Below are 12496 nucleotides of genomic sequence, written 5' to 3'. Positions count from 1 at the left end.
AAAGGACAGAGCATAGGGCAGCGCCTGTGACTCAAAGGGGTAGGGCGGCGGCCCCATATGCCGGAGGTGGCAGGATCAAACCCAGCCCTGGCCAAAAACTGCAAAAAAAAAAAAGAGGACAGAGCATTTCCAGTCTGGCTGGGTCCTGGAGCCTTTCACTGTTCTGGTGACTCTGGCTCAGGTACCACTCAAGCCCAGCACTCTGGGAGGGGAAATAAGCCCACACCAGGTCCCTAAGAGAGAGAATGTGGCATTTCTGTCATCACCCATCCCCCGGGGTTCCAGGACAGTTACACTGAGCAGGCCTGCAAGTCATCCTCTGCTTTTCTGGCTCTTTGGGTGGCTCTCTTTCTGGCTCCTCGAGACAGTCAGCCAAGGCCTGACATAGGGCTACTTAGGCTGCTCACCTGGGGTGGTCTGTCTAATCTTGACCCATACCCTCTCTGAGACAGTCCCCAGGCACCTCCCCAGAACCTGGGCTCCTCCATCACAGTGGCTGCACCCAAGGAAAACAAGCCACAGGAGTACCAGCTATCACAGGAGGCCCAAGGAGAGGGGCGCCAGGCCCACATGAGTGTGCCATGCTTACCCCCAGAGCAGCAAGGAGTGGGCAGAGGGGCTTGCTGTGGCTCCGCCCAATGCTGCTACACCTGAGCACTCCCCACCTGTGGTAGTACATATGCATGCAGTGTGTGTATCATTAAAGTAACCAAGTGTGAGGTAGAAGTGAAGCCTCAGAGAAGAAAATCCAGGAAAAGGGACCTGCTTCTTCCAATCTGCCCAGGTCCTGGGTATGAGGGAGAATAAAGCATTTGGTGACCTCACCTAATGGGACGTTCCCCAAGAAGCCCCAACCAAGCTGTCTCCACCTTCAACTTTGAACCCCTATGATCCTTTCATGAGTACCTGGCCTGTGTAAGCTGAGCAAGAAGTATACTGTGCAATTCTCAAAGCAACCATAAAGGGGAAGCAACAGCTGCCCCTACTTCCAGTGAAGAAATTGAGGCCCAGCCTGCAATCCTAGCACTCTGGAAGACAAGAAGATCCATTGAGCTCAGGAGTTCAAGACTAGCCTGAGCAAGAGCGAGATCCTTTCTCTACTGAGAATAGAAAAATTAGGTGGGCATGGTGGCGGGCACCTGCAGTCCAGCTACTTGGGAGACTGAGGCAGGATTGCCTGAGGCCAGGATTAGAGGTTGCTGTAAGGTAGGCTGACTCCATAGCATGCCAGCTTGGGCAACAAAGTGAGAATCTGTGAAAGGAAGGAAGGAAGGGGAGGAAGGAGAAGAGGAAGGGAGGAAGGAAGGAAAAACTGAGGCACAGGGTGGCACCTGTGGCTCAGTGGGTAGAGCACCGGCCCCATATACCGAGGGTGGCAGGTTCAAACCTGGCCCTGGCCAAACTGCAACAACAACAACAACAAAAAATAGCCGGGTGTTCTGAAAGGTGCCTGTAGTTCCAGCTACTCAGGAGGCTGAGGCAAGAGAATCGCCTAAGCCTAGGAGCTGGAGGTTGCTGTGAGCTGTGACACCACAGCACTCTACCGAGGGTGATAAAGTGAGACTCTGTCTAAAAAAAAAAAAAAGAAAGAAAGAAAGAAAGAAAAACTGAGGCACAAGCAGCTACATGTCCCAAGTCACAGGGCAGGACTCAAGGCCTGGTCTATCAACCACAACCTATCCCCACAGCCAAACCTGGTCACCAAGTGGTCAGCTCCCAATGCAGGAAGGAGGTGGTGCATTTCCTCCCATCAGTAAGGCTGAATGCAATTCTGCCAGGGGCTGCTGAAGCTGCAGTTATAAACATTTGGTCTCTGTCCTGGACCTGGCACAAAGCTCCTATTCCCCTGGAATTTCCTGGGTGACAAGAGCAGCATCTTTTGTTCTAATGAGGCAACTCTTGGGGATTCCAGGATGAGGGCTGATCAACAGAAAGACCAAGCCAGATTAGAAGCCTGGAACTCTCAACCCTATCCCTCTCCTCCAAGGTAGGGGAAAGGAGCTGGAATCGTGTGGAAGTGAAGAAGGCTCCAAAGAAAAGAAAATGTAGGGTTGCTGCAGGTTCCAGGCAGGTGGTGCTCCTTGCCCTGGACTCCTCCTATGTACCTCTTCATCTGACTGTTCACCTGAATCCTTTTAATTATAATAGACCAATAAATAATAGACCACCTGAGCTCTGTGGGCCATCCTCACAAATTACTAAGCCCAAGGAGGGGACTGCAGGAACCCTGATTTATAGCTTGGTGAGAAGCACAGGTGACAAGTTGGGACTTGCAACCAGCACCTCAAGTTGAGGCAGCCTTGTGGGATTAAGCCCTCAACCTGTAGGGGCTACACTAACTCCAGACAGCCAGTGTCAGAACTCACACACACCAGAGGATACCAATGGCATCCACAGAATAGGAAATGACCTGGTATGAGAAAAGCCCCCATGTTTTGGTGTCGTGATGAGTATCATAAGAGAACACAATTGGTTTCTTTCACTCAGTCAGAAAGCCAGAGAGAAGGCCCCAAGACCCAAGCGATGCCAGCAGCTGCGGGACTCACACGGCCCTGCCATTCAGGAACTCCTCCACCGCCTGGCAGTAGATGGTGATGGCCACCCGGGCATCAGCATCAAAGGTGAACTCCAAACTGTAGAGCACCCGGGGCTTCTCGTTGTCCTCGGTGGGGCTGTCGGCATCATCCTTGTACCTACTCAAGGGAGGTGGAGAGGGAACAGGTCAGGGGGTTATAGTCTGTGGAGGCAGCTGCTGGGACACATCTCACTTTTCTAGCAAACACAGAGGCCCAGTTCCTGTTTTTTTTTTTTTTTGTTTGTTTTTTGAGAGAGTCTCATTTTGCCACCCTCAATAAAGTGACAGGGCATCACAGCTCACAGCAACTTCAAACTCTTGGCTTCAAGCAATCCTCTTGCCTCAGCCTCCCAAGTAGCTGGGACTGCAGGTGCTCCCCACAAAGCCCAGCTACTTTTTTAGAGATAGAATCTTGTTCTTGCTCAGGTGGTCCCAAACTCCTGAGTTCAACCAATCCACTCGCCTCAGCCCCACAGAGTGCTAGGATCACAGGTGTGAACCACTGCACTGGGCCCTACTTCCTATTTAGACAAGAAGGCTCAACAATCTAGGGTTTACTTTCCCCTTCTTTCCGCCTACAGAAAAGTGGGGATGAATCCTTTGGGTTTTACAGGTGGCCCCAAATGCCTCAAGTCTGGGTCATTCTGAACTATGGGGACACTGTCCTGCCCACTGTTGCTGCAAGAGGTTCAGCAACACCCCTGGCCTCCAGCCATTAGATGCCAGGAGCACCCCACTCCCCAGATGTTTTTAGACAGTACCTAGTGTCCCTGGGGCAAAAGTGCTCAATTGAGAAACCCTAGTTTAGGCAGCGCCCATAGCTCAGTGTGTCTGGTGCCAACCACATACACCGAGGCTGGCAGGTTCAAACCTGGCCCGGGTCAGATAAGGCAACAATGACAACTGCAACAAGAAAATAGGCCAGCATTGTGGCGGGCGCCTGTAGTCCCAGCTACTCGGGAGGCTGAGGCAAGAGAATTGCTTAAGCCCAGGAACTGGAAGTTGCTGTGAGCTGTGACGTCATGACACTCTACCCAGGGCGACATCTGGAGATTCTGTCTCAAAAAGAAAAGAAAAGAAAACCCCTAGTTTAAAGGATCTAGTAGGTTCCAGTGCTCTTTCTCACTCTCAGCAAGGAGCACCTCTGGTTGCCTGTAGCCCTGCTCATAGCCCCTGGTCCCACTCTTCTTCCCAGGACCTGCCTGGAACCCCTACCCAGGCACATCCCACAGAGTTCTAGATACCCCAGGGCTCCAGCCTCAGGGTTCCCAGGGACAGGACCAAAGGTTACCTCACAAGCCGGAGGGAGTCTTTCCGGATGTTCACCAGGCTCCTCAGCGTCTTCACTGGCTCGTGGGGAGCAGGCGTGACATAGGGAAACTAAGAAGGAAAAGCCGGAAGCAATCCCAGGTGACTGCCTTGCGGTAGCAGAGGACAGAAAATGTAAGTTCTCAGCCCTGACTGGTCTCCTGAGCTCTGTCCGTGAAGAGGGGCCACAATGGGTGCTGAGGATGCTGCCCCCATCTACAGTGAAGGAACATCAGGCAGGACAGCCAGCAAGGGAAACCCAGGACCACACCACCCTAACAGAATCCGGCCTCTCAGATGTGTCCCCAGTTCCAGGGAGGACCTTCAGTGACTTCACCTGGCCAGAGAGATGGGATGAGAGACGGCCAAGGTTGGAATTTTTTTTTTTTTTTTTTTGAGACAGAATTTCGCTTAATTGCCCTTAGTAGTGTACCATGACATCTTAGCTCACAGCAACCTCAAACTCTTGGGTTCAAGTGATCCTCTTGCCTCAGCCTGCCAAGTAGCTGGGACTACAGGGGCACACAACGCCAGCTATTTTTAGAGACGGGGTCTCGCGCTGACTCAGGCTGGTCTTGAACCTGTGAGCTCAGACAATACACCTGCCTCAGCCTCCCAAGAGCTAGGATTACAGGCATGAGCCACTGCGTCTGGCCCAAGGTTGGAATCTTGAGCTATATTCCTGGTAGTGGAGCGTGATGCTGCCACTGCCTCTGAACAAGGCAGTCAATCCATACACAAGGACAGCCAGTAAAGGTTTAGGAAGGTCTGCACATAAGTGCATGTAAAACAGGTGACATTTGGACTCAGCACCTGTAGCACAATGGTTCCAGCGCTGGCGGATTCGAACAATGACAACTGCAACAAGAAAATAGCTAGGCCTTGTGGCAGACGCCTGTAGTCCCAACTACTTAGGAGGCTGAAGCAAGAGAATTGCTTAAGCCCAAGAGTTTGAGGTTGCTGTGAGCTGTGATGCCACAGCACTCTACTGAGGTTGACATAGTGAGACTCTGTCTCAAAACAAAACAAAACAAAACAAAACAGGTGGCATTTGGAAGATATCGCTGTGTCAACATCAGTGTCTGGCTTTGACACTGTGCAGGAGTTCTCCAGGACTTTATCACTAGGAGAAGGTGGCAAGGGGCACACAGGATCTAAGATTTCTTACAACTGCAGGTGACTCCACAAAATAAGAAGTCAAAAAAGCCCTACAAAGGCCACTGTGAGCCAGGCCCACCAGGAGATGAGGCCACACAGCGTCAAGGCTCCTGCTCTTGCTGACCTTAAGGGTCAGGGACAGCTAGCTCCCTGCTGGTCCCACAGGCAGGAGGGGGCGGCACTCAGCCCTGTCCCCTGGCCACAGGATCAAAGTTTCATGTCACAAAGCTGCCCAGTGGCTAAGACAACCTGGAAATCCTGGTCTGGAAGGTGAGGGAGTCCAGCATCCCCTTAGAGAGAGGTCTCCCAGGCTCTTGCTGTGGCCTCCCAGGATTTATGGGCCACACTGTCTCTTGCCCAAATGGCCTGTGCCCTCTCACCTCCTCCTCTGTTCTCTGGTGCCCTGCTTTCTTGCTCCTCCTGGGGGACTCCTTCATGCTTTTCATGGCTTGGCTCAGCCACGAGGCCAGGGGCCTACCCTCCATCCCTCTCTCTATGAACCATGCATTCATCCAATACCAACTATCTGCAACCCACTAGGGAATAAGGTAGGGTCTGCCTACTGTCCCAGCCCCTAGAAGAGCGCCAGGCAATCAGTGTTGAACAAACGGACAGCCAAGCCTGAATGTGTACCCTTCTGGTAACTAGTAAAAAAGCTCACCATCTGTTTGGGTTTCTCTTTCAGAGCATATCTTTTGCCCATCCTTCTTTGGAACATGGATGTTCTTTTTGCTTTTTAAAGAAAGTCATCCAAAATGCCTGGAATCAAATCTGTAACTTTGTGCAGCCCTATAGCCTGGAGGCAACAGTTCAATATGGCTGCTCTGTTCCTCAGTGACCTGCAAGTGGCTGTCTGGCTTCTAAGGGGCAGTGCCAGGACACACCCTGTTACAGTCACACACCCACATCTGGCTCAACTGCAGGCCTATCAGGAGCTCTGCCAGTTTGGGGTGACTTGGTGCCTGCCTGCCCTCCCAGAGGGGACAGATGACTGGGGACAGGGCTTCCCAACCCTCCCTCTCCCCCCAAGCAGGGACAGAAGGCTGGGAACAGGACCTCTCACATCCACAACAAGGAAACACACAGCTGGGGACAGAGACTCCCCATCAAGGGGACAGATAGCTAAGAACAGGGCCTTCCAGACAACTAGGGACAGGGCTTTCCACACTACTCCCCCACAGTAGGGATAGACGGTGGGGACCGAATGGCTAGAGAAAGGGCCTCTGACCTCCACAGCTCCAGGAGCCTCAGACCCACCTGAACCGGCCGGCTGCCCAAGAAGTTCAGATCCATGTTCTCACCAAAGAGGTAACCTTCAGGGTGGGGGGTGTCGAATTTCTCGCCTCCCATGAAAAAGTGGGAAGCAAAGTAGTTTCCTGTTTAAAAAAGAATAGTTGTAGATTCTCAGGCTCAACACAGCCCAAGAGGGAACATGATGACCTGAGAAAGACTCAGTCCTGAGAGAAGCTAGCACGGGGGTCCATGGAACTGGCTTCCTGTGGAATGGCCCAGTCAGCCACACCCTCCGGCCTTTCAAGGTAACCTACAGGCCTCTGTAGCTCATCAGCCTTAACACTCACCCTCTCCTGGACTACTCCCTCCCTACAGTCATCAGGTCTCAACTCCTGCCTCACTGCCCCCTGCAGTGGGCTGAGCCATGTCCCCCACAGAAATGTGTCCAAGTCCTACCCTACCTCCACCTCCTGTGCATGTGACCCTGTTTGGAAGAAGGGTCTTTGTTGACATGATCAAATAAAGATGAGGTCATACTGGATTAGGGAAACCTAAATCCAGTGACTAGAATCTTAAAGGAAAGGAAGAGATTTGGACACAGATACACATACAAGGGAAAGCAGAGACCGGAATGATGTGGTCACAAGCCAAAGAGTGACAGGGAACCTGGAGCCTCCAGAAGCAGAAAATAAGACAGGCTCTTCCCCTGGCACCTGCTGAGGGAGGTCCTGCTGACACCTTGATTCCCCAGTTCTGGGCTCCAGAACTGTAAGAGCACATTTCTATTGCTCTAAGCCACAGTTAATGGTCACTTGTTACAGCTTCCTCAGAAAATCTTTACATAGTCCCTTACCCCAGAGCCAACAGGCAGGAACCAAAGCCCAGACATTCCACTTTGTGTCAACATCTTTTCACTGGACAAGGAAATTGAATACATACCAATTTGAAGTTTTTAAGTTAATAAAAATAGAATAACTAAGATACAGGTAAGCACAGGATGCCTTCCCACATCACCTGGGCCTTATATAGCCCCACCACATGAAAGCATCAGTGCATCTTAGTACGCAAAGTCTTTAAAGGTGGCAAGTTGTACAACAGCCGGTGGGGTGTTGGCAGAGGGCAGGCACCCAAATCCCTGGGACCCTTCCTCTGGGCCTCAGCTTCAGTTTTAGTTGGCCTTCGGCCCATCAAATCTCAAGCCTAAATCACAGAACAGGGGAAAGGACCTCAGCCAGAAGCCACAGAGAACCCAGTGCAGAGCTACCAGTTCTGTTCTGCCAAGATATATGCAATGTTCATAAAACAGCAGATGGACTGGGCACAGTGGCTCACGCCTGGAATCCTAGCATTCTGGGAGGCCAAGGCAGGAGGATCCCTTGAGCTCAGGAATTCAAGATGAAGCCTGAGCAAGAGCAAGACCCCATCTCTACCAAGAATCGAAAAATTATCCAGCATTATGGCAGGCACCTGCAGTCCCAGCTATTCGGGAGGCTGAGGCAGGCGGATCACTTGAGCCCAGTGGATGAGGTTGCAGTGAGCTATGGTGACACCACTGTGATCCAACCTGGGCAACAAAGAGAGATACTGTCTCAAAACCAAAACAACCAAAAAAAACCTAGAAGGGCTTAAGTTGACAGTTGATAAATCATTATTATTTTTTATTAGATTTTATGTGAATTTTGGACGCTATTACCATATCAAAATATCATTAATTCCCATCAAATTTACGTGATCAACATTTCTCAACTTAAAAAATAGAACCAGAGGCTCGGCGCCCTTAGCACAGTGGTTATGGTTCCAGCCACATACACCAAGGGTGGCAGGTTCAAACCCAGCCTGGGCCTGCTAAACAACAATGACAACTGCATCAATAATAACAAAAATAACCGAGCATTGTGGCAGGGGCCTGTAGGCCCAGCTGAGGCAAGAAAATCGCTTAAGCCCAAGAGTTTGAGATTGCTGTGAGCTGTGATGCCACCACAATCTACCAAAGGAGACACAGTGAGACTGTCTCCAAAAAAAAAAAAAAAAAAGAACCAGAATTGGTGCTGAAAACTGTATCATTCTAGCAGTCAGTCATATTCAATTGTGAATATGTGAATTAACCAGAGGGAAGAAGTACTCCATCAACTTAAAAGACACCTTTTCAATGTTTTTTAGTATTTCTGTTTATTTTTGATAAAAAGTATAATATCTGGGGCGGTGCCTGTGGCTCAGCGGGTAGGGCGCCGGCCCTATATGCCGAGGGTGGCGGGTTTAAACCCAGCCTTGGCCAAACTGCAACAAAAAAATAGCCAGGTGTTGTGGCAGGCGCCTGTAGTCCCAGCTACTTGGGAGGCTGAGTCAAGAGAATCAATCACCTAAGCCCAAGGATTTGGAGGTTGCTGTGAGCTGTGTGACGCCACGGCACTCTACCCAGGGTGATAAGGTGAGACTCTGTCTCTACAAAAAAAAAAAAAAAAGTATAATATCTGATCAGTTGGGTATTTGCAATGGTCATTTAAGCCACAAGAAAAATTCTTACTTAAGAGTATTAGGATGGGCTCAGCGCCTGTGGCTCAAGCAGCTAAGGCACCAGCTACATACACCTGAGCTGGCGGGCTCGAATCCAGCCCAGGCCTGCCAAACAACAACCATAGCTGCAACCAAAAAAATAGCGAGGCATTGTAGCGGGCGCCTGTAATCCCAGTACTTGGGAGGCAGAGGCAGGAGAATCACTTGAGCCCAGGAATTGGAGGTTGCTGTGAGCTGTGATGTCACAGCACTCTACCCAGGGTGATAGCTTGAGGCTCTGTCTCAAAAAAAAAGAGTATTAGGATGGCTTCGTGCCCACAGCACAGTGGTTACAGTGCCAGCCACATGTACCAAGGCTGGCAGGCTCAAACCCAGCCTGGGCCAGCTAAACAACAATGATAACTGCAACAAGAAAACAGTCAGGTGTTGTGGCGGGTGCCTGTAGTCCCAGCTACTTGGGAGGCTGAGGCAAGAGAATCGCTTAAGCATGTTTTTGTTTTTTTTTTTTTGTAGAGACAGAGTCTCACTCTATGGCCCTCGGTAGAGTGCCGTGGCCTCACACAGCTCACAGCAACCTCCAACTCCTGGGCTTAAGCGATTCTCTTGCCTCAGCCTCCCGAGTAGCTGGGACTACAGGCGCCAGCCACAACACCCGGCTATTTTTTGGTTGCAGTTTGGCCGGGGCCGGGTTTGAACCTGCCACCCTCGGTATATGGGGCCGGCACCTTACCGACTGAGCCACAGGCACTGCCCAAGAGGTTTTTTGTTTTTTTTTTTGCAGTTTTTGGCCAAGGCTGGGTTTGAACCTGCCACCTCCCGCATATGGGGCCGGCGCCCTACTCCTCTGAGCCACAGGCACCGCCCAAGACCAAGAGTTTGAGGTTGCTGTGAGCTGTAACACGCCACTGCACTCTACTGAAGGCAATATCGTGAGACTCTGTCTCAAAAAAAAAATAAATAAACTGAGAGCTCAGGCAATCCACCCACCTTGGCCTCCCAGAGTGCTAGGATTACAGGTGTGAGCCACCATGCCCAGCTGATGATGTGAAATTTTTTAAATTTCTAATTTCAATTTACATACATATTTTGGTTGCTGAGACGCAAAATATGGTGATTGATAGGACTTTCAAGCATAAAAAACTGGAAGCAAGTTGCATGTTCATTGAAATAGATATAGACAAGTCACAGGATGAGACCAACAGCCTCCCTCAGTCAGGAGGGATGAGCCAGGACTATGTGACTGCCAGGAAGAAGACACCCCACGACTCACGTGTGCCAGAGGTGATACCAGTGAGTCAGAATGGGGACATGTCACAAGCAGCTCTGTAGCTCCCATGTGGGCACCCACATGAGGAAAAGAATAAACACAGCAAAGAGACCCTAGGTCCACAGTGGGGCAAGAGAAAGGAACTAGCTGGGGAGGTATCAGGGAGGACCTGTCCTCTTTTACCTCAAGAAAAGAAACATGCATGTATATATACATGCTTCGGGCATGTGTGTTTTTGCGTGTGTCATGTACATGTGTATACGCGTGTGTATATACAGCTTCAGGACCAGAGGAGCAGGCAGAGCTGCCAAGATGGAGGGAGGAAAAGGAGACAGGGTTAGAGACAAGGAGTAAACCATGAAGATGAAAGATACAAAGAATAATAACCACATCCGCTGAGCTCTTCCCCCACCACTCAGTTTTCCCACTCACCCCAACCAGAGAGGGACAAATATGGCTCCCAGGGTCCGAAGCTTGTCAAACCTGCAGACTCCAGAGCCCAGTGTGTCTGTGCCCACACTGGGCACCTCCCCACCCCCAGCTCAGTGGACAACGGGGACCGCGCTCAGTGGTGTCATCGCCAGGTACAACAGGCAGCTGTTCACACACAAAGAGCCACATGCAAAGGCCTTCCCCAGCAGAAGGGCGGAAAACCCTTCTGTGGCCCTGCTGAGGGGCCCAACACTGGTCTAGAAACCCCTGCTACAGGACGCTGACACTCCAGTACCCGAGGGCCTCAGAGCCTCTGGGACAGTCTTCAAACATGGTTAACACAAAGTCATCTCGTTTACTGTCACTGTCAAGGGGGACTCAGGCTCAGACAGTTCACCTCTTCTCTGCCTGAGGGATTCGACTCTGTCCTTACAGGTGTCCAGGTGACCCGAACAGGGAAGTGAACAGTCATAGAAATAAAGATCCAGGGCGACGCCTGTGGCTCAGTGACTAGGGCACCAGCCTCATATACCGAGGGTGGCGGGTTCAAACCCAGCCCCAGCCAAACTGCAACCAAAAAATAGCCAGGCGTTGTGGCGGATGCCTGTAGTCCCAGCTGCTCAGGAGACTGAGGCAAGAGAATCGCGTAAGCCCAAGAGTTGGAGGTTGCTGTGAGCCATGTGACGTCATGGCACTCTGCCGGAGGGCAGTACAGTGAGACTCCGTCTCTACAAAAAAAAAAAAAAAAAAAAAGATCCAGTGATCCCTTCCTTGGGAGGCCTCGAAATGTTTCTAAACACAGCCTCATCCCCTCACACACATATATCAAAGGTGGGAGAATAAGCACATTCATCATCTTTTACAGGTAAGAGAAACAAAGCTGTGAGGCCATGGGGCAGAGGCTGCCTTGGGGACAGCCAATAGAGGGGGTGACAGCCTGTTCCTTCTGCACAGGCCACAGAACAAGCTAAGTAAACTTTTGGGGTTCCCTTTTGACTGCTGCACTTGTAAATGGCAGTAAACCGTGTGCAACAAAAACGACAGGAAATATTCTAAATTATAATTATAACAGGAAATATTCTAAATTACTTAAATGAACCAGGTTTGCTAAGGGAATGAGTTGTGTAGACATGGAAGGCTCTCCCAAGGATGAGTAAGAAGCCAAAGCCGAGATCGGTTTGGAAGGCACAGATGGACTCCAGCTGAATGAAAGGTTTTGATAGGATCCAAACTACAGTCAGGGAGTCTCAGGGGGGTGGGGGAGAAGGAGGGAGAGTAAAATGGGGCCTCCAGGTTCTCCCTGAAAACACTTTCACAGCTTAACTCTCAAGTATGCACTCAGGATTTTTTAAATCCAAGTTTATCAGAGACCAGAGTTCAGGACCCATCAGGTTAGAGGTTCCTGGTATGGACCCCTGAGAAGCATTTATATCCCAAAACCACCAATCCCTGGGACACCTCCAGCAGAAACAGGCCAGGCTCAGGTCTCGGCAGAGGGCCTTCTCTCACATCCTCAATGTGGGGGGACATGTGGAGCCAGGCAGATGTTCCTCCTCCTCCTCCCCCGACCAAGGGGACAGAGACTATGTCTTGGCAACCAAATGTCCAAGTACCCATGGGAGCCTAGAGCTGCCCATCCGGAAGTGGGTTCCAGATCCCCAACTCAGCTGCTGCACAGCCCGTTCCAGCTAGGTTCTAGGTGACACAAGCTCCTGCCTCACCTTCAGATGTCCCCAGCCCTACAACTCCTGCCAACAAGCATCACCACATCTTGACCTAAAGCCAGGTGACAGACTCCTCACTCTGCTGCCTTCCCTGCCTGCACCCACCTTCCTGGGGTCCAGGAGCTGTCCTCACTCCTTTTAGGCCAAAGGGCTATTCCGGCCTTCAGACTCCTAGGTGAGGCAAACCCTGACCAGCCATCTGCCCACTCTACCAAAGGTTTCCACTCACTCTCCTCATAGCATATCACTGTTTCCCTTCATTTATTTTTTGCTTTACACTCTGTC

The 12496-nt window shown here is 50.9% G+C and overlaps 1 protein-coding gene across 2 annotated transcripts in view; it reads right to left on the bottom strand.

Moving 5' to 3' along the window:
- Nucleotides 1-12496, bottom strand: part of MGRN1 (mahogunin ring finger 1) — a 56693-nt gene that overhangs the window by 29212 nt on the left and 14985 nt on the right. For both annotated transcript variants that reach the window (XM_053556117.1, XM_053556118.1), the window contains exons 2-4: nt 6299-6417; nt 3867-3955; nt 2547-2693 (exon numbers count right to left, since the gene is read on the bottom strand). In XM_053556117.1, coding sequence (XP_053412092.1) covers nt 2547-2693; nt 3867-3955; nt 6299-6417 — 355 coding nt within the window. The remainder of the gene's footprint in view (nt 1-2546; nt 2694-3866; nt 3956-6298; nt 6418-12496) is intronic.

The sequence above is a fragment of the Nycticebus coucang genome, chromosome 12 (assembly GCF_027406575.1).
Source record: "Nycticebus coucang isolate mNycCou1 chromosome 12, mNycCou1.pri, whole genome shotgun sequence".
Taxonomy (NCBI): Eukaryota; Metazoa; Chordata; class Mammalia; order Primates; family Lorisidae; genus Nycticebus; species Nycticebus coucang.
The sequence above is the reverse complement of the archived record's forward strand: the minus strand, read 5'-3'. Positions and strand labels throughout refer to the sequence as shown.